This window comes from Phyllostomus hastatus, unplaced genomic scaffold (assembly GCF_019186645.2).
Source record: "Phyllostomus hastatus isolate PE091 unplaced genomic scaffold, TTU_PhHast_1.1 phas_scaffold_200, whole genome shotgun sequence".
Classification (NCBI taxonomy): domain Eukaryota; kingdom Metazoa; phylum Chordata; class Mammalia; order Chiroptera; family Phyllostomidae; genus Phyllostomus; species Phyllostomus hastatus.
This window is the reverse complement of record NW_025334016.1, coordinates 6,006,395-6,032,171: the sequence shown is the minus strand read 5'-3', so window position 1 is coordinate 6,032,171 and position 25,777 is coordinate 6,006,395. Positions and strand designations below refer to the sequence as shown.

Below are 25,777 nucleotides of genomic sequence, written 5' to 3'. Positions count from 1 at the left end.
AAAATTCCAGGTTTTAGACATGTGTTTAGCCATATGTTTGAGTATCATATGTATATAGGCTATGCCAACTATACTGAATGATAACTTTGGCTAAGACTATTAGGAGAGAGATTGGAGGTTCTGTTGATCTTGCCTCATCATTTAGGACCTAACTGTTAAATGTAATCAACTGAAATCCTTTAATATTTCTCCCTTGGAAAGATTTTCCAGCCTTTTTGTTATCGCTGTTCAGCCTCACTCTCTCCAAGTTTAAGGCTTTGAGTTCAATGTTCTGCAACCTTATAAGATGACCCTCTCTTGGATTCTGTGTCACACACATATTTGTATGCCCCTGTGATGGGTTTCCCCCCTCAGTGTATTGCACTGACTGTGTGTTACCTTGATACTTGGGTATAAAGCCAGTTATTTTACATTTTATACTTGGTGTTTTATATTTACACTCGTTAAAATGTACTTGCCTTTATGCCTATCAAACTTCATGGTTTCTGAGCTCAGTTAGGGGGCACAAAAAACATAGTACGTATTGGATTTGTGCTGCTGTCTTCAAGTCAGATATACATCTGTATTCAACTCTCCTGTTCCTTACTTTCTAACTTTGTTGTCTCCTTCCATATATTTAGTAGTTTAATTTAGCAGAAGTCTGAGTTAACTCTTTCCTTGTTTTCCACTTCCTTAAATGAGACACAGAATCATCTAGCTGGGAGCATTCCATTTTGATATTTGACATGTGAATTATAATTTTGATTATGTCAAGAATTAATTACTTAGGTTGAAAATAGATAGGGGGAGGGTAAGAATAGTATGGGAAATGTAGAAGCTAAAGAACTCACAAGTATGACACATGGACATGAACTAAAGGGGGGATGTGGGTGGGAGAGGGTGTACAGGGTGGAGGGGAGTGAAGGGGGAAAATGGGACAACTGTAAAAGCATAATCAATAAAATAAATTAAAAATAAGAATTAATTCCTTGTAGTTCTCTTTTTCTTTGAGTTTAAAATCTATCTTCTCCTTTCTAGATTAATTTGCTTAGTAGAAAATTGTGTCTTTAATATTAGTTATCTTAACACATTGTGAATAGTCTTCTTAAATCCAAGTTGATATGTTTTACTCTCAAAACATACTAAATTATACCTACTAAATTAGATAGAAAACTTTTTATCAAGTATTTAATGATGCAGGCAATTTTAAGAACTACTTGTATAAGATCTGAGCTCTGTAATAGCAATAGTGTAGTACAGGGATTAGCAAACTAGGAACTGGGGACCAAGTCTGATATACCACCTATTTTTACATATAAAGTTGTATTGAAACACGGCATGTACATTCATGTATGTATTGTCTATGGCTGCTTTCACACTTTTATGGCAGAATTGAGTAGTTGCAACAGAAACCATATGGCCTTCAACCCTAAAATACTTACTATCCAGTCCTTTACAGAAAAAGATTGTTGACCCCTGGTATAGCAAAAAAAAAAACACCTTGAACTGGGAAGAGTAGTTAGAGGGCATCAATTCTGTCTATTCTTGATTCTGTCACAAAGATGGCATCAATCTTAACAAGTTGCTAAGCCTCTGTGAACCTCAGTTTCCTCATCTGCAAAATGAGTCTCTTAGAATGAATCATCTCTAAGGTTGACTCTCAAACTCTAATAAAATTCTATAAATCCATAAAGTGTTTCAGAACCATTTTTGCAGTTTTACTAATAGCTTTGTGTTGAAAATTTGAACCACAAGTGCAGTCACTAAGTTGAGACAAGTAAACAAACAAAACCACTCATCACAAGACAGATAAATTAAGAACTTGCTAGTAATTGTTTCAAAAGAATTTACCTTACAGGTCCCTTTCAAACAGTACTTTCTTAATAATGTAAGTACTTCTAGATCTTTGACTTCAGTGGTAGCTAAAACATGCCTTGAAACATAAAACTGACGTATTAAGAAACTCAATTGAACTTCATTAGGAAATAAAAATAAAGCATCTCTAAAATTCTAGTTGCAGGGTGTGGGAAACATGATTTGATTTATAAAAATTCCATCCCCACCCGGCTTTTAGGGAACATAGGTAATATGTAAAGTAAAATAAGCTTCTATTGTAGAAAGAAGAACTCAGCATTTTCATCATGGTAGCCAACCATAGAATTCTGCACACAGGAACCTCTCTTGCATTAACCCTAGAGTTTGGGACATCTAAAAGTTTCCTGGAATGGTATCATCAAGAGCACTTCTCTATTTTTGTTTTTGGGGTTTTGTTGTTGTTCTCCTTCTTTCCTTTCTGCAGTCTGTCTCCTTTTCAATTTCTGTTTGTGGAAAGAAACCCTAACATGATTCCTCCCCACCAAGAAAAGAACCTTGCAGAAATGTATTACTATTAGTATTTTCATATATGTATTAAATGCCTACACACATAAAAGATTTGTCTTTCTTTTCAGAAAAAAAATCTAAGAGTTTAATATTTAAAATTTAGACTTACGACAACTTAAGTGAATTGATGCTTAGGTTACCTAAATGAGCCTTTCTTGACTAGACCAGCAAAAAATTGTCCTCATGTTCTAGCTACATATTAGTAGGGTTAGTAATGATTTACATTTGCAAAATGCTTTACAATTTGCAAACACTTTCATATACATTATGACTTTTAACAGTCCTATAAGGTAAGTTATGCCAGTTTTAATATCCTTGCTTTACAAAGGAGAAAACCTAAAGAAGTTAAATGATTGACTCAAGTAGCCTCATGTGGCTGGAAAGTGCAGAGCCAAGGAACACACCTGCAGTATTTACTACTATTACAAAATATCTTTTATAGGTTTTCTTGTTACTGAAACAATAATTCCCAGCCATTTTCCACCCAGCTGTCCTAAGGGATGTCATACTTTCAACATGACAGTGATTCTCAACTAGGAATCAGGAAAGGCTATGTGTGATTTAAAAGAGTCACATTGTAGTTGATTTTTCTGTGTGGCCTGATTGAGAAATAATATACAAGAATAATACATAATCATTGTTAACAATGAAAGGAAAGGGGAAAAAAGAAAAATGACTCATATTCCTACTTCCCATAGATAATTATTACTAATAACATTTTGGTATATATTCAGTCTCTTTTATATTAACCTGGTTTTTTTTCCAAAACTAAGATCATACTATAGATTGTTTTAAAAGCTTTTTATCTAATTCATCACAAGCATCTTTCCATTTCATTAGGTATACTTCTGAAGTAGCATTTTATAAAGACTGAAGAATATTCCAGTCGTGGTGCATGTTTGAGTTCAAGATGTAAATGGTATATACTTTCGCAATCACCAACAGTGTTATTCTGGTATTTGCATATGTGATCAATTTGAAGGAATCAAAAATTATTTAAAAACTACCCCTTTTCACCCTGGCCAGGTGGCTCAGTTGGTTGGAGCATCATTCTATATGCCAAAAGTTTGCAGGTTCAATTCCTGGTCAGGGCACATACCTAGGTTGTGGGTTCCATCCATGATTGGGGCACATACAGGAGGCAACCAGTCTGTTTCTCTCTCACATTGATGTTTCTGTCTGTCTCTCTCCCTCATTCCCTCCCCACTCCTCTCCTCCCTTCCTCTCTCTTTAAAATCAAATATATCCTTGGATGAGGAGGATTAGAAAAGTAAAGCTACCCCTTTTCTAGCTGTTATCTTATATATTTTACTTTCTGAATAACCCTTAAATAACAATTTGTTAATTAACCTTTTATATTTATGTATTTGTTTTAATAGATTTTTTATCTCTTTGCTTTAGGGTGCAGTACTAGCAGCTGTGTCAAGTCACAAATTCAACTCATTCTACGGGGATCCTCCTGAAGAGTTGCCAGATTTCTCTGAAGACCCTACCTCCTCAGGTAATTGGATCATTCATTCATCCATTCACCGGGGTGAATCATTTCATGTCTACATCTTTTCTCTTCCATTCTGAATAAACTTTTTTTCTGTGAATGCAGTCAGATCCTCCAAGGGATTCTAAGGATGTTTGCAGCAACCAAATCCCATCCACATGTGTCTGATTCCTTTTAATGTTAATACCAGAGTTGCTCCAAAAGCATCATTTCATTTTTTTCTTTTTACCTCAGAAATAATTCTTCCCCTTCCCCAACTCCAGACCCAACATTGCACTTCATCCAATCAAACATTGTAGTTGATCTTTTTGGATCTTTCTGATTACCTTCTACCTCAGGAAAAAGTTCTGATGTAAGATTTTCCCCATGTCAGCCATAGCAGATCAGCCTTTGCGACAGCATTGCTTTTATTTAGATCTTTAAATGTAAAGTTGTCTTATGAGTTATCTCTTGAAACAATTTACAAGTTCTTCTCTTTTTATAAAGTCTATAACTTGGAGAAGAACATAAAGAAGAGTTACCTATTTCAATGAAATGTATATAGGTATTCCTGAAAAAAACCCACCAGTGTTCACAAAATTATATTATAAAATGCTCAGATTTGATCTTACGAGTGAGGTATTCTCAAAGGATCCATATATATGTAAATGTAAGTGCATGTGTGTGTGATAGTTTTTTTAATTTTATTTATGTGTTTCTTTATTAATTTAATTTCTGCATCATATGCCCTCTGCCCTCAGCTTTTCTTCTTTCATTAAAGTCCCTCAGTATTTGTGATGTGGTTGACTTTGCACTGCTGATTTAATTTTTGTACTCTTAAAGTGGCTCATTCAATATTCATATATTATCATTGGAATGAAGGCCTAGGGCCCTTCCTGAAACATGAGTTGTTTGTCCTTCGCAATTAGCAATATAGAAAGAATGGATGTGCTAATGCTTCTTTCCTATTCAAACTAAGAGCATTGGTCAGTCTTCGTGCTTCTTCCTTCCCCTGTTTATATACCAGTATGTATGTGCACATATATGCTTACATGTTTATACCTTGTACAAAATAACAGGGTCAAGTTTCCCATTCCAGCAGCTATACACAGGTAGGGAAAAAGTAGGTTTACGGTTGTGAGTACACAAAAGTCAGAGTTTATTCTTATATTATTATTATTTATTAATTGTTGTATTATTTTCCATGCAAATTACTCTAAACCTATTTTTCCCCCACCCTGTAGTTCCTCATTTTGACTTTTACCAATTGGGATGTGAACCTTCCTCTTTTGAGTGAAGGTGATTTCCAAAACATTCAGAAATGGGAATCTTAGAGAAGAGATTCTAAAGAGAAGGCCTTGCTGTTTTCCTCTGGTTTGACTTGGTAATTGCCCAGAGCCCTTGCACACAAAAGGCAAGGCCCCAGTTGCGTTTATACATATGTTCCTCAGTGCTCCCTCTTGTTTCCTGTCAGTCATTCCTGTCACCTGTAGCTTTCTGTTGTTGTTCCCTAGCTTACAACCTCTTTCTTTTCTCTTCACACTCAGATTACAGTTGACCCTATCTCCAGGGAGTGGATCGAATAATGGTTTTATGATATACTGTGACTATATGACATAGTCACACACTTGAGATATATTCAGAGATTTTAGATCCAAATCTCTAATATCATTTTCATCTTTAGAAATGGGCCTACACAGCAGTATGGTCCTTGTAATGACCTCACAGACCTGACCATTAATGATTCCCCTTAGTATGTACCTCTGCCTAATAAGAGTGTAATGAGCTCTTCTTTCTGTGAAAAGCTGGGTTTTTGTTCTAGGGAAAGTGATTGTCTTTCGTTATATAAAAGCTTATTTTTATATTAATACTTTTTATTGCTCATTTTTGTGCTTTTTGGCACAGGCTCCAAGTGATGTGGTTGAAATAGCTTCTAATCACAGAACTTGCTTTTTAAATAAAAATAGAAATTTGTTACACTGTCTTGCAGTTACTCTGCAAGCCCTTGCTTGAATTAGTTGTTCACAATTTTGCATTTCTTCTTCCCTTTCCTGAAGTCACACCCTATTTGTTTTTTGTCTTTTTTTTCCTTAATTTCTGGATCTTAATGATCTTGTAAGCAGTCTGTATCTTCATTTGATGTGCTAAATGTCTGTCTCTAAAATATTTTTAAATAGCACTGTCCAGATGCTGCAACTAAAAGATAGAAGAGTTACTATGCAGTATTTTTGTCTGGTCGCTTACCCTAAATGAAGAGGAAATTTTTATATTCTTAGAAGTCAAAGACAGTGCTAAACACACTGGCCTGGAGCTTCTAGCCCAGCCAAGAGGACAGTGATCCTGGCAGCACCTCATCTAGATTTCAATAAAAGATAATTTGCTTTGCCCAAAAAAAAGAAGAAATTTGAAAAAATTCTAATGTTTTCTTAACTTTCCCATAACTATCAGAAATATGTTTCTAAAATTAATTTTTAAAACCAAGTCATTTAAAGGGAGGCATTATACTATTTTATCAGCATTACTTATCAATAACTCTCTGCCAGAAAGTTTTCTTTTCTCCAAGCGATGGTTGTATGCTTGGTTAACAAAAAACTATCTTGAATTCCCATAAGAGCTTTAGGCTTACATAAAGTAACTTGCCTATATTTTTTCATCTCTTTTATTTTTTAATATTTTCATTAATTTTCAAATCTAAATTCATCTCTGTTTAATTCTAATCCTTAAATTCTATATCATTTATTTTAAGTTCCCAGTGTTGTCCTTTCCACTGTTTTTTTCTGTTTAAATTTTCAGGGGTTTGTTTTACAGTACAAAACATAGAACACCAAAAGTTCTTCCAAGCTCATGGCAGAAAGAGGAAAATGATCATAGAGCATGTATTTGTATGGCAGAGGTGAAGGGCAGGGAAGGAGGGGTTTGAGAGAGAGAACAGTGGGGGTGAGGTCACCAACTGCCCTTCCTTGAGATGACTGTTTTTCACCTTTACACAATGCCTTTTCTGTTCTTTCTATGAAATGATAATAAATGATAGGTAATTAGGTTTTTTTAATGACCATGTTTGACAAAATTAAAAGCTGATAATCCTATTTTGCCCCCCCAAAAAAATTCTATTTTAAATCACAATTTAAAAACATTTAAAAGAAAACAGCCTCCCAATTTGTCATCTAAACAAGAGTCTAACATGTTTAGGTATGCTGTTTACATTGTAAAACAATTTTTATACAAGAAATTCTTTTCTATTTTGATTATCAAAATTTGTTAATACATTCACTAGAATGTGTTTAGTTTAATCTTATGATAAGCAGTATATTGTTGCTTTGTTACTTAATAATCCAAAGTATGAATGTTCTGTTCTCATATTTTACATCAAAGAAGTCAAAATCAGCACCTAGTATTTTAATAATTGAAAGCCTAAACAGTCCCAGTGAATGTGCTTATGGAACACAAGGGCTCACTTTGGACTCAGCAGGGGGACCGTGCTTCTTGTGGCTCATCTACTGGGCCCAACTGTGGCTTGATAACCTGCTTGCTCTAAAATCATACTATTTGTTGTTTGTCCATATGCTGCCTTCCTCCTAGGACTTCTAGCAGCAGAAAGTAGGTATCCCTTTGTTTTTCTCTAAGGTTTATCTTTTATGCAAAAGTATTTGGCTTTGCATGGTTCATAATCAGCTTGACTTTTTCCTTGGCTGTCTGTGTGTAGATATTTAATTGTGAATTTTAACACTGCCTGATCATAAAATAAAAGCTTGGATATATTGATTTCCTGAGACATTGTTATACAAATATTAACTTCTCACTTCTTTCATAAGAGGAAAAAGAGGCAGTGTTAAAATTTTAATTGCACTTACTATTTCACATCTGAATTTCAAGCACAAATACATTAATTCTGGAAGAAGGGTAACATTTTACTGTATAGTTTGTTTTCAAGAAAACTCAGGGTAAGTGAATTTTCCTTTGACAATTACATAATCTGTAAGTGGTTATTATTATGTTTTGTTACTGACTCTATTTTCAGTTTATTAATATGGCACTATGAAATAAAATACTGAATTTATGTCTATTCATGTCTCTTAACAACTTTTACCATCAGAAAGAACAGATATGAAGAATAATGTAATGGCTATATTTTAATTACAAAGGGATGTAATTTGAGTATGGGAGAATATTAAAGTAAAAGACATGTAAGAAATTGCATGTGTGCATATACACACACACACACAAATGAGTAAAAATAAAACTTAGGCAAACCGAGTAAGATAGTTGGATTGTGTCAATGTCAGTATCCTGGTTGTGGTATTATTATACTATAGTTTTGTAAAATGTTACCAATGGGGAAACTGAGCAGAGTATACAAGGGATCTCTATTATTTCTTAAAACTGCATATGAATCTATTATCTCAATAATAATTTCAATTAAAACAAAAGAATAAACCTTTACCTTAATGTTGTGCTTACTGAAAGGAAAGTATATAAGAGACAAAGATAAATTAGAAAATCTGGAAGCTAGTAATCGAATTCATTGTTACATTTTGTTACTTTAGTTGTAGCTCCAATTGCAGCTGATTTAACAGTCACGCACCAATTAACAATTGAGATACATTCTGAGAAATGTGCCATAAAGCAGTTTCTTCACCATGCAAACATCATAGAGTGCACTTACACAAACCTAGGTGGTATAGCCTACTACTGTTAATTGTATGTAATACACTTTTATATGACTAGCAGCACATGCCACCATTGTATATGTGGTTCATCGTTGACCTAAATGTTGTTAAGTGGTGCATGACTGTATAAAAATCTCACAGTATGTTTGTTATCTGTTGTTATGTAATGAATAACAGCAAAGCAGCATTTATCATCTTATGGTTTCTATGGATCAGGAATCTGGGCATGGTTCAGCTGAGTGCCTCTGGCTCATGATCTCTCATGAGATTGCAGTCAAACTGTTGTCCAGAGCTGCAATCTCATGTGAAGGGCCAACTATAGGGGAAATTCTCTTCCAAGCTCACTCACAAGATTATTGACAGGCTTCAGTTCCTCACTGGCTATTGGGCCTCTTCATAGGGCTGCTCACAACATGGAAGCTTGCTTCCTTCAGCATGAATGATTAGAGGAGGACAAAAGTAAGAGAGAGAAAGACAGAAGCCACAGTATTTAACACCTATTCTTGGAAGATACATCCTATCACTTCTGCCCTATTCTGTTCATTAAAAATTAGTTAATAAGTGCAGCCCACATTCCAGGGATGAAATTGCTCATACAAGAGAATGAATACCAAGGGGCTGGGATCTTGAGGACCATCTTACAGGCTGCCTACCACGTACAAGCTAATGGCTATTGAAATGTAACACTCTTCCCATTTGTAACTGCTTTTGTTTCTCCAGATTTAGCACCCCTCTCCTTTAAAAAAAAATCAGCAGATCTATTGTCATTTGGGAATGAAAGCATCTTGGAGACATCAAGTAGTGCTTTTCCTTAGTTGTAAAACTTTATATGAATAGGCACCTAATAACCAGGAGAATGCTATTTAAAATACTTTGATAGTGAAACCCATAGACACAGACAACAGTATGGTGGTTACCAGAGGGAAGGGGGTGGGGGTAGTAAAGGGTAAAGGGGGTCAAATATGTGGTGATGGAAGATGATCTGACTTTGGGTGGTGTATCATAGAAACCTGCACTTGAAACCTATATGATCTTATTAGCCAATGTCACAGCAATAAGTTTAATTTAAAAATAAAAAATAAATGGCCATATCAAAACCAAAAAAAATTTTAATAAAATACTTTAACAAATTTGTACCCAATGATGTTGCTATTTAGAAACATAGACTATTCTAACAAGCATAATGCCATTAGAATTTTAGTATCTATACTCCAACAGAACACATTTGCAGAGTTTGCTTCTTTTGACCAATAAATTTCAAGGCATCTCTACTAAATTCTATACATAAAGAATCTAAATCATCGTCATTATGTGTGAGTTTTCAAAAGTTGAATTGGATATAGCACAGATGCTGAAATCCAAACTGTAATTTCCATTATAAGATTCACTATTGCTTATACCTTACTTGATAACCAGAATTTGCTCTGTATAGTGAGAATAAAAGCTATTCTCAGAGGGTTAGGAGGGAGAAATTGGCCACAAAGGACAAGAGGGAATTTTTTTTTTGGAGTGATGAAAGTGTACACATAAATTGGGGAATTTTAACTTAATTATACCCTAGTAAGCAGATTTTTCAAATGTAAAAATATTTGCCTACAGGACAGGGTCATTGTGGAATCACATAACTAATGAGTATAAAAGCACTTTGGAAATTATGAACTATCATACAAATATAAGTATTAAAATAATTTTCTTTTCTTTTTAATTTTTATTGATTGTATTGAGGTGACATTGGTTAATAAAATTACATAGGTTTCAGGTGTATAATTCTATAATACATCACCTATATACTGTATTGTGTGTTTGCCACCCCAAGGCAAGTCCCCTTCCATCACCATTTATCCCCCCGATACCCTCTTCTACCTCCCCCTACCCCCTTTCCTTCTGGTAATCACCATAGTGTTGTCTGTGTCTGTGAGTTTTTAAAATTAACTGTTTTCTGTGATTTTGTTATAGTACTTATTTTCAAGTCTTCAGGATTTGCTCAGAAAAACTAATTTTAATTGAATACATTTGTTGTGTCTTTTTGTACAATACACTCTGCAAGTACACCCTAGAATACAGATGTGAATAGGATACCTACAGTCCTGCCATTAGTTAGAGGGGTGAACTCATGTTCTGTTTATTTATTGACTTTTTCCAAGGTAGTTACAAGTTTATACAGAGGTCTGATATAAAAACATCCTTTTCAATTTTTAAGAAAAGTGAATAGTTTTTTCAGATTTGACAGTATTGATCAACAAAATAAATACTTAGTAGCAGCTTAAGAGCCTGTGTATGTTGTGTTGTATTATTGATACTGCCTCAGTTTTAAACAAATAACAGTGGAAAAGCCCCAAAAATGTGTTTGTGTACATTTATGTTTTATAATGAATTGAAAAATTATGGGAGTTTTAGATGGGCTTGGTATTCAACTACAGATATCAGTTATATACATCTGTCTTACTAAAAATGTGTCTGTGGTTCTGCTTGGTTATACCCAAAGAAAGAAATAACAGAATTACAAAAGGTGTCCATGGAAGTTGTTAAAATGACCAAGAGTGACGAAAGATTTTGAGGTTAGACTAAAAATGGCATTTATTCAATCTGAAACAACAATGGAGAAGTGGAATACAAATGAATTTTCCTACCAAATTACAAAAATTTAAAATTAGGGGTACTTTTCAGAGTTTGAAATAGGCAACTTGAATACAGCTATAGAAATGCTTCCTTTCATGATTGAAAATTCACAAAGTTTCACATTAGGGTACAAGATAAGACTAAAATCAGTTCAGAAAAAGAAGCAGATTTAAGGTGGTTAAATAGATTTGTTGACCTAGTGGGTCTTGTCTACTGGAAACAGACTAACAGATGCCTTTATGCTTTCCAGCAAAGCATCCACTGGGCCCCTAAAAGCAGATTAGACTCTAGGTGGAGACTCTAATTCCTCCTGCTCACCCAACTCCTCTCTGAGGCTTCCCCCCCCCACACACACGGACTATTTCTGTGCCCATTTACTTCAGGGTATAATATGGGGTGACTACTTCACACAGTAGCCTGAGAATTCCTTTCTTGAGGCCAGGAATTACACCTGTTTTCTCTGAAGCTACTGCCTAGCACCTGGCAAAAAGCAGGAACAGTTCAATAAAGGTTTGGGTTATTGTCTGACCCAATAGGGTTTAAGTTCTTTTTTAGCCTCCCTATCCATAAACCACATGCAGCTTTGTGTTGAAGGTTCCCCTGATTTTCCTGCTAGGGCCAATTAGTGTGGTAGCTCAGGTAGGGCACAGACTTAGGAGCAAGACAAAGCAGAGCTGAATCCTAGCTCCACCACTTCTAGCTGTGACCTTCCTTGGTCTCTCAGAACCTCAGTTCCCTATCTAGAGAGGTCCAGTAATATATCTACCTACTGCATTTTCTTGAGGATGTATCTGGCACGTAATAAATACTCAAGAATTGGGAGCTACTATTATGATGTTTCTTTAGTACTACATTAGTTCAGTAGATACCTTGTGGGTGTTATAAAGTGAGTCAAATCTAGACCTGCCTTAAGGACCTCACAGCACAGAAAAGAAGAGTGAACAAGTGCACACGTAGGGTCACCCATGCTGTGTGCTGGTGGGACAAGAATTGCACAGAGCTTTGGCACTTCACAGCCAAAATTGCTTCCCAGCAGTTACACTTGCGGACTTAGTATTCACTAGATACTATTTAAATCTTATAGTATTAATAAACGTCCACCTAGATTATGTATCAGCATAAGCAATGCTGGCAAAAATAAAAAGTAGATAATATTTCACTAAAATAACTAAGTGAAAATAATAATTAGGTTTCCATATGGACAATCACTTGATTTATGGCTTAAGCCTTAAATACTTAATGTAATTAAATACTACTGCAAAACAAAAAAAGCAGTTGCTTATATAGCAACTTTTTTTCTAGTATAGAAAACTTGGAACATATGAACAGGAACAGAATAAAGTATAACTAGGAATATAAAAATAACTACTGTTACCTTTTTGCTGTATTTCATTCTGGGGTTTTTTTCTGAGTTTGTATTTTTTTTTCTGTCATAATTGGAAATATACAGTTTCTGTGGTTTTGTATTCTACTTTCTTGAATTCTATGTTATGAGGATTTCTCTGTTTTTAAAATTCTTTAAAAGTAATTTTCATTTGGCCACATAGTCCATTTATGAGTGTTCTATAATTTATGTAATCATTCTCTAGTTATTAGATTTTTTCCATTTTGTATGATAAGCATCCTTAGACATAAACATTTTTCTATATTTCCTGTTTTTCCTTAAGGTAGATTTTTGTAAATGTAATTATTGAATCAAAGTGCATGAGCCCTTTTATTAAGGATCTTTGTTCTGTGTTACCAGATTGTTTTCTGGAAAAGTGGTAACCATTTACATTCTTACCAATAAGTGCATGCAAATGGATGAAGTCCAAGACAAGAAGTAATTTGAAACAGCATAGAGTTCCAGAACAGAAAGATTCAAGATTTTTATCTTTATCCAAAGCAGTGGTCCCCAACCTTTTTGGCACCAGGGACCAGTTTCTTGGAAGACAATTTTTCCATGGACCAGGGGGAGGGTTTGGTGAAACAGGTGCAAACAAAGCTTCACTAGCTCCCTGCTGCTCACCTCCTGCTGTGCAGCCCAGTTCCAGTATGGGTCCACAGCCTGGGGGGTTGGGGACCCCTGATCTAAAGCAAAGTTTATCAACCTCAGCACTATTGACATTTGGGGCTATATAATTCTTTTGAGGGGAAGGGGACTGCCCTGGGCATTGTAGGATGCTTAATAGCACCCCAGACCTCTACCCACTAGATGACGGTAGCACAACCTGTTTCCCCACCACCCACCACCGCAGTTGTAACAAATGAAAATGACTCCAGCCATTGTGGAATGTCCGCCTGGGGCAAATTGCCACTGTCTGAAAACTACTGATCCAAGACAACAAGGCACTTATTACAAGCTACCTAACATCATGGACACTAATATTCTGAGGCCTCTCCTCTCAAGGTTCTTTTCTTTCTCTGAAGTATGTATGTAGGTGTTGTCTGCAGAGTACAATAAGCTAATCATTTCTTTAAGGCTGTGTAAGTGACTTTGTCACTAGTCAGTATAAATCTTTCCCTGCTGATAGCTCTCAGGATTCCTTGCTTATAAGAGGAAATTTAAAGAAAGTGACCACACTACCATTTGTTTTGCCCTGCAAAAATGATTTGCCCTAGTATTTAATATGGTATTTGGAAGTGTCAGTCAGTATACTTTACCTTTTGTCTTTGTCTTCTGTATAAAAAGGGCCCAACAGACTGAGAACAACTTGGTTCTCTTGACTTTGTATGTGAAGGGAAGAAATAGACTAGATTGGGGTTTTTGTTAAGTTTGAACCTTAAAAATCCAAAGAGGCCTATTTTACACTGCAGGAGCTCCCAGTGCTTCCAGTTGAAGGTGTTTGTCCCTCAGTTCTACAGCTGGCTTTACCTTCAGTTTTTGATGGAATGCACCTATATGAAAGGTTCACCTGTGTTATATCCAAAACATCCTGGGGTCGTGGGACCCAAATTCATCTGATGTATAACTTGCTACACTGGGATCTTTTCTAGTAGCTCAATTATAGTTGATGAATTTCCTTAATTAGAGTAAGACAAACCCCAATTTGCTTTGAAAAAATGAAGATCATACGTGACATTGTTAAAACAAATTCACTGAGAATACTCAATCCTTAAAGATATGAAATTTCATTTAAGTCTGCCCTCCACGAAGGACACTAACCTTTGAAGTTCTGTTTGTTAGCCCATTGTTCTGAAATGCAAGATTTAGATTACAAAGGTTGGTCTGACATTGACCTTCTGTACTGGCTATTTGTTTTCTGTTTGTTCCCCTTAGGAGCAGTCTCACAGGTACTGGACAGCCTGGAAGAAATTCACGCACTTACAGACTGCAGTGAAAAGGACTTAGATTTTCTACACAGTGTTTTCCAGGATCAGCATCTTCACACACTACTAGATGTAAGTCTTTCTTTTTATTATTTTTGGTGGTAAATATTTAGCATATCATTTTCCTTTACATTAATTTCTTGGTGTCCATCATAACAGTTCTTTTTCAGTTGCCTTAAGTCTGTGAGAAATGCAGGAAATCATCCATCACAGATTCATAACTAAAATAAAATTCTGTATCATATAAAGCACAATGCAATGTAGCCTGTGTTAACAAGTCATGGTGAAAAAAATTGTGTGTGTGTGTGTATTTCTATTAGAAGAATCCATGGATATTAGCTATGGTTAGTTTTTATTGCTTTAAACATTGTTTTAAAACATTGCACCTCGAGCATGAGTATAGGAGAGAGAAAAGCAAGTGAGATATTGTGTAATGGACTATATCACACATTTCACATTTAATATGGCCAATTTTCATAGATTCAGTTTCTTCTTAAAACATAAGAATATACTTCATTATTAAATATGACAGGCTCCATTAACAGCAGATTGAGATACAAAGAAAATCAGAAGCTGACAGTTCACATCTGCCTTCATTTCAGTCACATTTTAGTAAAATGCCTTTCTTAGAGAACTTGCTTCACTTCAGTGGTGAAAACTTCCTTAGTACATGTTAGTGTACTAGTATGTATTAGGGTTTCATTTTTACAAGAAAAACCTTCCCTTAATAAGAGAACAATATTTGCTTTGGAGTGCCTAGAACTTTTGGTGCCAACTCTGATCAGTCCACCATATGAGGCAAATTCAACTAAAGCAAAATGTTTTAGAATATATTTTCCAGAACATTGCTCTGGGAGACAGTAATGAGTGTTTCCATGAGGGGGGTGCAGATCCTAAACTTACTGACTAATTAAGTTTGGGGAATACTACATTCTTTATTCCCTTTGTACAGATTTACAATGGATGTTAGTATATTAACACCTCTGAGATATCCTATAGCAAAGAAATGTGATTAACGTTTGGGAATTGACTGTGGGGGCAGGGACAGGGGAATGGGGCAGGGGAGAGCATTGGGGAAAAGGCAGGACAACTGTAACTGGAAAACAATTAAAAAATAAAGAGCATAGTACAAAACTAAAAAAAAAAGCATTTCTAAAACTAATTTAGATGTAGAACTTTTATTCACAATCCTGTCAAATAGATGAGGACTAGTTTGGGAAAAGCTAAGCTAAGAGTGTTACATTATGTTTCAACTTCATAGTAAATGTAAACATAGGTATCTAACAGTGACTTCTTTCCATAAATGTGGTCAAATCGAATTAATTACCAAATTTTAAAAATTAGTTTGGCTTTTTAATATTTTATTTCTTACATCACAGCCTAAAACAAGTAGATTGGGAGGGCTACTCTTCCATGTAGTCATTTAGGGATCCAGGTTTTCCTCCACTATGTGGTTCTGCCCTCCCCCAGCACTTTGGAATCTTCCACTGTATCATTTGCATCCAGCCAGCAGGTAAAAGAAAATGAAAAATTTTGCAGGGTCGAGGTTGGAAAGGGCTGTTTATCACTCTTGCTCATATTTCATTGGAACTAGTTACATGCCTATGTAGCTGCAAGAAAGCTGAGAAACATAGTTTTAAAATGTTGTTACTGAAATAAGCCAGGCAGAGAAAGACCAATATTGCATGGTATTACTTATATGTGGAATCTTCAAAAAAAAATTGAACTCATGGAAACAGATCAGAATGATAGTTGCCCCTGGCTAGGGGTGGGGGAAATGGAGAGAGGCTAATAAAAAGGTACAAACTTTCAGTTATAATGAATAAGGTCTGAGGATCTAATGTGTAACATGGTGACTATAGTTGATAACATTGTATTGTGTAATTAAAATTTGCTGAGAGTAGAACTTAAGTGTTCTCACAAAAAAAGATAAATGTGTAAGGTGATGGATGTGTTAATTAACCTGATTGTGGGAATCTTTTCACTATGTAGACATTTATCAAATCACCATGTTGTGATCTTTAAATATGTTACAACCTTATTTGTTAATTATATCTCAATAAAGCTAAAAATGTGCCCAAGAAGATAAGGAAATCGTTCTTCTCTTTAGTGTAATTTATCTCAAGTGACTTGGAAACATTTCAGATTAAGTCTATTTCAAATAACTATTACTTTCTTTGGGCACCAAAATCCCTAAAATTCATTCTATTTTGTGACTCGCTCCCAGTACCACTCCTCCACTACCACCTCCTCCTCTTCCTCCACCACCACCACCACCACTGTCATCATCATGGTCATCATTATTATGTGTGTTGTTTAAATTATAGTTTGACCTCTATTCATTGGCTATTTAAATATGTTATTCTCTATAATTGCTTCATATGATGCAAAAAGATTTCACAATTGTGAATTTCCCACAGAAGTCATATCCTTTACTAGAACTAGTATGTTGGATATATGAAAGAAGCTGCAGCAGAGTGTGGAGATTTGGTTTATTTCAGTGTAGTCAGTGGCGAGGTCTTTACTGAGATTTACTGACCTTTTTAAAATATTTATTTATTTATTTATTTTTAGAGAGGGGGGAAGGGGAGGAGAAAAACATCAACATCTGGTTGCCTCTCGGGTGCCCCCTGCTGGGGGGCACAACCTGGCTCACAGCCAATGCATGTGCCCTGACTGGGAATCAAATCAGCGACCCTTTGGTTCTCAGACCAGTCCACTGAGCCACACAAGCCAGGGCAGATTTACTGACCTTTAGATCAAGGACTTTTTGTCAATTAAAGGCTCAGAGAAGCCCAAATCAGTTTTCGAAGTTGTGCTTTTCTCACTAATATAACAAGGTATCTGAGCACCCCAAGCTTGAGACTTCAGGGGAAATGCAAGAACATTGCTAGTTTTTACAAAGAGGAGCAGAAGGTTAGGAACAGACTGAACTTTGGAGCTGAGCCAGGCCACCAGTTATTGCCCAATGCTAACTTCTCAGACCTTACTAAAAACATTTATTTTGGGTAACAGCTGCATTCTTGAATGGACATTCTTACAAATTCAGAAGAGACTCAGACTTTAGTAGGAAAAAACATACTTAAACTTCTTTTGGGTGCTTATAAATTATAAACTTAAAGGTGTGTCTATAGTATCAGCATCTGCCTTATCAATGCACCTCGATTTGGAAAGGAACTGGTGGGCTAAAGATGACCTCTACTCAGCAAAAACATGCCATGTCTGCAGAATTTGGCAGACAAGTGCTACACGTGAACCCCAGTCACCTCCTGAAATGACTGACTCTAAGGCTGGACGTGGGCAGTGCCGTGATGCATTTGGTTCTGAAGATGCAAACCGAGCTGTCCTTCAACGAAAGCTTAATCATCATGAATGACATAGACCATCATGAGAATATGCCCTCATGTTCTTCATCCCATAAATACAGTTCAGTAAGCTCTTGTTTCAAAGCTAAGAGTCTACATTTCAATAATATAATCAATGAAGTATTCAACTGGTTGCCACATAAAGAAATCTAACCATTAAGATATTATTTAATACTTAAATGCTATGGTATGCCCCCCCAAAAAGGAACATGGTATGACCAACTGTTGAGAAGCTTTTCAAACTTTGACTATTCATTATTCTTCCTTCTAATGCTCCATATCCCATACTTGGATTTGGATTGTTTTGTTTTACAAAATCAGCATTGGTTCCTTTTTAAGGATTCTAAGTAGTGACATCTAGTGGCATAGTTTTGTGGACTATGGATTGACTGTTACTTAATCCCACTGAACCAATTTATTAAATATCTTTATTATATTTAAATAATTCCTGTTGATTCAGTAACACTCTAAATAGCTAAATTCAAGGCCATAACTTTTTAAATCGTCACTTGAGAATATGTTTATTGATTTTTACAGAGAGGGGAAGGGGGGGGAGAGAGAGAGAAACATTGATTGATCTCCCATACATACGTAGACCAGAGATCAAACCCACAACCTAGATGTGTGCCCTGACTGGGAATCAACCTTCAATCCTTCAGTGTACAGAACAATGCTCCAACCAATTGAGCCAGCAGCCAGGGCAAAGCCATACTTTTTAAGCTGGCAAGAAACAGAATTAAGTTTCTACAGAAGACTAAAGATCATCAAGTATTTTTTTTTTCTAGCCATGTGTTTAAAATAGTAACAAGCTCAGAATTCAAAGAAACATTATTAGCATTTGTTTAGAGGAAACAAAACAACTGTCATGTTGAAAGAATTTACAGGAAACAAAAGAAGAAATACTGTGGTTCCACTGAAAGGAGGAAACTTTCTGATTTGAATTCTAGTAAAACACATCTAGTGTAATCTGTAGTTAGAAATAGATTCAGAATCTCTAAATATTTCCTACCCAACCAGTTCCTCCTGGCACACATATACTGCCGCTCATTTTGTAGAAAGAAATAAAGAGGCTTGAGGAGGAGCTGAGCTTGGCCCAGCTTGTTCTGATATGTCTACTTTCAGAAATTAAAAGCACTGGTGCAGAGATGGTCTGTATATGAAATATACAGATCAATTTTAGTACAATACAATTTGGTATGTGTATTAGTATGCTAAAGCTGCTGTAACAAAGTACTGTAAACTGGGTGGCTTAAAATAACAAATTATTCCCTCATATTCTGGAGGCTAGAAGTCCCAAGTCAAAATGCCAGTAGGGCTATGCTCCCTTCCAAGGCCCCAGGGAAGAATCCTTTCTAGCCTCTTTCAGCTTCTGGAGTCACCTACAATCCTCAGCATTCCTGGGCTTATAAGTGCATTACTCCAATCTGTGTCTCCATCTTCACATGGAGTTTTCCTCTGTATGTGTGAGACTCTTGTCTTTACATGGCCTTTTTAAAAGGATACCACTCATTGGATTTAGGGCCCACCTTAATTCAATATGACTTCATCTTAATTAATTACATTTTCAAAGACCCTGTTGCCAGATAAGATCACATTCTGAGATTATGGGTAGACATGAAGTTTGAGGGGACAATATTTAGCCCAGTACAGCAAGGAAAACTGATTTTGCCTGGAACTGATTCTTCAACTGTGAGTGCACGTTGCACAAAGCTAATATAAAACAGTGATATGTTATCCTATTGTTCATTAATTAGGCTTTCTTGGGAATTGATGTTAAAGTACAGTTGTGTCTTTTAATGATATGTCGAATCAGTTTTGGGTTGGAACTTGTATATGATACATTGGGTGGTCAGATGATGGATGTTTTTTGGATAGACTGAAAAACCCAGAGGGTTTTTTTCACATAAAAAGCATTTTGCAAATGTTATTTGGTGCTGATTCTTAGTCTTTTCAATTTCTTGTGGAGATGTTCCTATTACAGAATAAGTGTTTATTTTCTAAGTCAACAATGTTATAAAACATTGTTAAATGACATTTATCTCCCTGCCAAGCTCTGACAACTGAATTTTAAACATTCACCCACCATCTGTCACACCTCTGAACAACTGTTATCATTTATTACATACTGCTGTTTTCATAGTAAATATGATACCCTACCAACTTAAGGTTATTTTTGTGGGGAGTTCTAAAATTATGTTTTCTAAAAATATAATCTATGATTAGGTTAATAAAGCAAAAACTAACAGTAGTAGCAACTTAATTTAGCAATTTTATATTAATTTATAAGTAGATTTTTATAATAGATCAATATTTGTAAATATTGCATTAGAAATAAACTGGTGTCTGGTATCATTGATATTTTGTATTACTGACATCTTTATTATAATTTTTTACTGTTTAGGGAGAGGTAGAATTTTTCTATCTGACCTGGAGTTAACACTGGAAAACTACAACTCTTGATTTACTATTTTGCTTTTCTGAGGTGATTTTAAATTAGTAGTCATATTTGGGAACAGCATATTTTTAGAACTTGGAAATTTCCTAAAGAAACTTCTGCAGTAATTTCATGTTTTTGTGCAGTTTGGGGTCTGAGACATAACTTGATACACTGTTAAGTTTGGGTGTTTAAATAAATTACCAGGCAGGAAATGCCAAAGCAAAGCTTCCCATGAATTTATAGTCCAGTAAATTCGCACTTAAATGTCTGGACTATCTGAGGACTTTCCAAGGCTGAGCTGCTGGTACTTTCTTGGGGACCCATTTAGTCTTAAGAATGAATTTCAGCAAATATAAAACCAGCTGGGTAGTGGGCCAGTGGTGGGGCTTTTGTGCTACTTCCCTCCTGGGGCCGGAGACTGAAGTGCACTGCTGCTCACTTGAAGTCTTGGGGTCTGTCATTCCACTGTTACTAACTGGATGGGCAAAAACTCCCATATCTGTTTCCATCAATGTATCAAAGTATTATTGTCAATAGAAAAGTACCACATAAAACAAAATTCCTGTGATAAAGAACTAGAACTATCATGTTGTGAAGATTTTCAAAGTAATATTTCTTCATTTTAAATGTAGATATCAATAGACTTAGCCCCCAAAAAGCTACTACTGTAAGTGGTCACATGTTAAGAAACAGTATATAACTAATACAAGCAGAAACAAAACAAGGACTGTCCACTCCTAACACTTCTGTTCAACGTTTAGGTTCTGACCAGTGTAGTAAGGCAAGAAAAAGAAATTCAAGCCCTGTCTACTGTGACTCAGTTGGTTGGGCAGCGCCCCACAAAGCAAAAGGTCACCGGTGCAATTCTGGTCAAGTCACGTGCCTGGGTTGCAGTTCGGTTCCCAGACAGGGCGTGTCCAATTGACGTTTCTCTCTCACATAGATGTTCCCCTCTCTTCCTCCTTTCATTCCCTTCTCCCTAAAAGTGAATAAATGATATTAAAAACCAAAAAATGATACATGTACATTACAAAAGAAGAAATAAAACTATTTTCTTGCAAAGATGTATTCTTATATGTAGAAAATCCTAAGAAACCTACAAAATAATCTAGAACTAACAGGCAAGTTTAGCAAAATTACAAGACACGAGATCAATATACGAAAATTAACTACTTTTATAGATAAGCAATGAATCATATGAAAATAAAAGTAAAAATGCTTAGTGGATTGCACAAATCCAGTATAGGACATGTACACTAAAATCTATGAATGGTGGACATTCGGTCAAGATGGTGTCATAGGCAGACATGGCTCGCCTCTTCACACAATGACATCAAAATTGTAACTAAAATGTAGAACAACCATCACTCAGTACTGGCAGAAATTGAGTTGAATGGAAGTCTGACAACTGTGGAATGAAAGAAACCACATCCATCCAGACTGGTAGGAATGACACAGATGTAGAACAGGCTGGTCCCATACCCATTTGTGGTGAATAAAAACTTGGAAGGGATATCTCAGGAGCAAGGAGTCCCAGTCCCACACTAGGCCCCCCAGCCCAGGGTTCCAGTGCCAGGAAGATAAGCTCCCACAACTTCTAGCTGAGAAAAACAGCAGAGATTGAGTTGGTGGAAGATACTTCTGGAGCCCCAAGCAGTTCCTCTTAAAGAACCCCCCCACAGACTCACATACTCAGACTCACTCCCTCTGAGCTCCAGCACTCAGGTAGCATCTTGAAAGGTGCCAGCAGCATAAAGGGAGGAGCTAAAGTACCTGCCATTAAGGCGAGCAGAGGACATTGTCCCTTTTCTAAACGCTCCCACAGAACCAGCAAGCTCTGGTGCCATATCTGAGACTCCATCAACCTGACTAACATTTTTTGACCCGCCTTGGCGATAGCCAGAGACTCTGCCCCACCCAACTTACTGACCCACCCAAGCTGCTTTTCCATATGAGTGGCTGGTCTTGGGTCATCCTTCACAACTTCCTAAATACTCTCAAATAAGCAATAGCTGGCCTCAGTGAGCCTCAGACCCAGCACTAGCAGCAGCCAGCCTAGATTCACAGCTTGGCTTTACCTGAGAATCTCCAAGTCTAGCACAAGTAGCAGCCATCTCAGATGGCTTTATACCTCAGGCAAGGTAGCCCCAGGCAAAACACAGGTTGGGACTAATGTTGGCCTGCACTACCCAGGAAACCCCAAGGCCCATGCACCCAGTGGACAGCTGTAAACCACATTGGAGCACCACCACCCTGCTCCTGCACAGCTCATCTTCCATGGAAGCTGGGGGTGGATGGTCAGTGGTCACAGCCAAACCTTCCAGCTGACTGGCCTGGGTAAATCCCTCCCGTTGATCTGCCAACAGTACCCAAGTCTCAACTACAAGAGGAGGGTATACTCAGCCCACATGAAGGGTGCACCCTGAGTACCCAACGTGGGTGATAGGGGAGACTGCACCTCTGGACCCTACAGAACACCTACTATTAGGCCACACTATGAAGACAGTGAGTCAAAGCAGCTCTACCCAATACATAGAAACAAACACAGGGAGATTGCCAAAATAAGGAGACAAAGAAATATGGCCCAAATGAAAGAACAGATTAAAACTCCAGAAAAAGAACTAAACAAAATGGAGATAAACAATCTATCAGATGCAGAGTTCAAAACACTGGTTGTAAGGATACTCAAGGTGAGGACCTCAGCAGCATAAAAAAGATCCAGTCAGAAACGAAGGATAAACTAATTGAAATAAAGAACAATTTATAGGGAAACAACAGTAGAGTGGATGAAGCCGAGAATCAAATCAATGATTTGGAATATAACAAAGCAAAAAACAACCCATCAGAACAATAAGAAGAAAAAAGAATCCAAAAAAAATGAGAATATAAGCAGCCTCTGAGACAACTTCGAGAGGTCCAACAGTCACGTCATAGGGGTACCAGAAGGAGAAGACAAAGAGCAAGAAATTGAAAATCTATTTGAAAAAGTAATGAAAGAAAATGTCCCTAATTTGGTGAAGGAAATAGACATGCAAGTCCAGGAAGCACAGAAAAGTCCCAAACAAGATGGATACAAAGAGGCCCACTCCAAGACACATCATAATTAAAATGCCAAAGGTTAAAGATAAAGAGAGAATCTTAAAAGCAGCAAAAGAAAAACAGGTAATTACCTACAAAGGAGTTCCCATAAGACTGTCAGCTGATTTCTCAAAACAAATTTTGCAGGTAAAAGGGATTCTAAGAAATATTCAAAGTCATGAAAAGCAGGGACCTACAGCCAAGATTGCTCTCCCCAGCAAAGCTATCATTTAGAATCAAAGGGCAGGTAAAGAGCTTCCTCGACAAGAAAAAACTGAAGGACTTCATCATCTCCAAATCATATGAAATGTTAAAGGGACTTATTTAAGAAAAAGAAGATCAAAACTATAAGTAATATCATGGCAAATAATAAATATCAAGAGTTAAATTTAGAAAACAAACTAAGCAAACAAGAACAGAGACAGAATCATGGATACAGAAAGCATTTTGATGGTTGCCAGACGGGAGGTAGATGTTGGTGAATGCATGAAGAGGTAGGGAATTAAGAAGTACAAATAGGTAGTTACAGAATAGCCATGAGGCTGTAAAGTACAGTATAGGAAATGGAGTATCCAAAGATCCTATACATATGACCCACGCACGTTGAACAATGGTGTGGGGCTTGCCTGAGGGAGTAGGGGACGCTGGGTGGAATCGGGTTATAGGAGGGAAAATTGGGACAACCGTAATAACATGATCAATAAAATATAACTTTTAAAATTTTTATGAATGTTGCTGAAAGTAAAGATCTAAATAAATGGAGATACCGTATTGTTGGATTGGGGGGCACAGTATTGTTAAGATGGTAGTTTTCCCCATATTGATCTATAGAATCAATGCTATTCTTGTCAACATCCCTGAAGAGTTTTGGGGGAGGGGGGTTTGTAGAGGTTGACAAGCTGATCCTAAAAATTTATATAGAAATATGAAAACAATTTTGAAAAAAGAAAATTGGAGCATTGATTCCAAAGCTTACTATAAAGCTACAGTAATGAAAACAGTGTAGTATTGGTATAATGATAGACATAAAGGTCAATGGGACAAAATAGAGTTTAGAAATAAACTGTCATATTTGTAGTCAATTGATTTTCAACAAAGGTGCTAAGGCATTTCAATGAGGAAGGAATAGTATGTTTTGTTTTGTTTTTTTTAAACATGGTTCTGGAGCCATTGAATATCCATAGCAAATAAATGAACTTAGTGCCTTACCTCACACCATACACAAAAATTTCAACAAGATGCATCAAAGATCCATTGTAGGTTTAAAAATGAAACTTTTAAAATATAGGAGTAAATCTTCATTACCTTGGAGTAGGAAAAGGGTTCTTAGATACAACACAAGGGAATTTGGGGGAATGTCTGAAATGTTCTAAAACTGGATTGAGATGATGGCTGTACAACTGTATAAATTTATTAGAAATCATCAAACTATACACTTACAGTGGATAAATTGTACAATATATAAATGATATCACAATAAAACTTTTTTTAAAGATTTTATTTATTAATTTTTTTAGAGAGGGAAGGGAGGGAGAAAGAGAGAGAAACATCAATGTGCGGTTGCTGGGGGCCACGGCCCGCAACCCAGGCATGCGCCCCGACTGGGAACCGAACCCGCGACGCCTTGGTTCGCAGCCTGCACTCAATCCACTGAGCCACACCAGCCAGGGCACAATAAAACTTTTAAAAGTGAAAAATTAAAAGTATTATATTTTATTTTTATTTCAAAACATCTACTTTATCTTTTTGTACTTTTTTAAGGTAAAGCACTGTTAGACGTTTCTTCCATGTGCTCTGGGTTACAGTGTACTGTGGACCCCATAATGTCACTTATAATCAATCCATGCTCCCACTACAACATCAGTTTCCAGTGTCTCCTGGCATTGTCCCTATGTCCTAACACCAATCCAGAATAGCCAAGCTGCTTGCCCCCTGAAGTGCCCACAAAGCTCACTGAAGAAGTCATGGCAGTAAAATTTTTTTACAGATTTTATTTATTTATTTTTAGAGAGAGGGGAAGGGAGGGGGAGAGAGAAGGAGAGAAACATCAATGTATGGTTGCCTCTCATGTGCCGCCTACTGGGGACCTGACCTGCACCCCAGACATATGCCCTGACTGGGAATCAAACCAACGACACTGATTCTCAGGCCTGCGCTCAATCCACTGAGCCATACCAGCCAGGAGTAATAGGATCATTGCATTGATTTCTCCATCTCAATATTTAGCTTTATGGCTAACATTTTACTTTTACTGACATTGAAATGCTGAATTTGTTTTTCTCTCCCAAGAACTGTTTTTAATAAACTACCAATGTGTAGTTGTACCTTGTGGAAGAAGCCCAAATTGTCTTTTTTGTTTAAAAACAGTATGAATTACATAATTTTGTGTACTTTTTCAATAAGAGAGTATCTCTTGGTGGTATCTTCTCAGAATAAAATATTTTACATGGGAAGGGTTCACGGGAAC

At 36.5% G+C, this 25,777-nt stretch overlaps 1 protein-coding gene across 11 annotated transcripts in view; it reads left to right on the top strand.

Moving 5' to 3' along the window:
* The window catches only part of CASK (calcium/calmodulin dependent serine protein kinase), a 422,712-nt gene that overhangs the window by 298,270 nt on the left and 98,665 nt on the right, over positions 1-25,777 (top strand). For all 11 annotated transcript variants that reach the window (XM_045860500.1, XM_045860508.1, XM_045860504.1 and 8 more), the window contains exons 10-11: positions 3,763-3,862; positions 14,381-14,502. In XM_045860500.1, the coding sequence (XP_045716456.1) occupies positions 3,763-3,862; positions 14,381-14,502 (222 nt within the window). The remainder of the gene's footprint in view (positions 1-3,762; positions 3,863-14,380; positions 14,503-25,777) is intronic.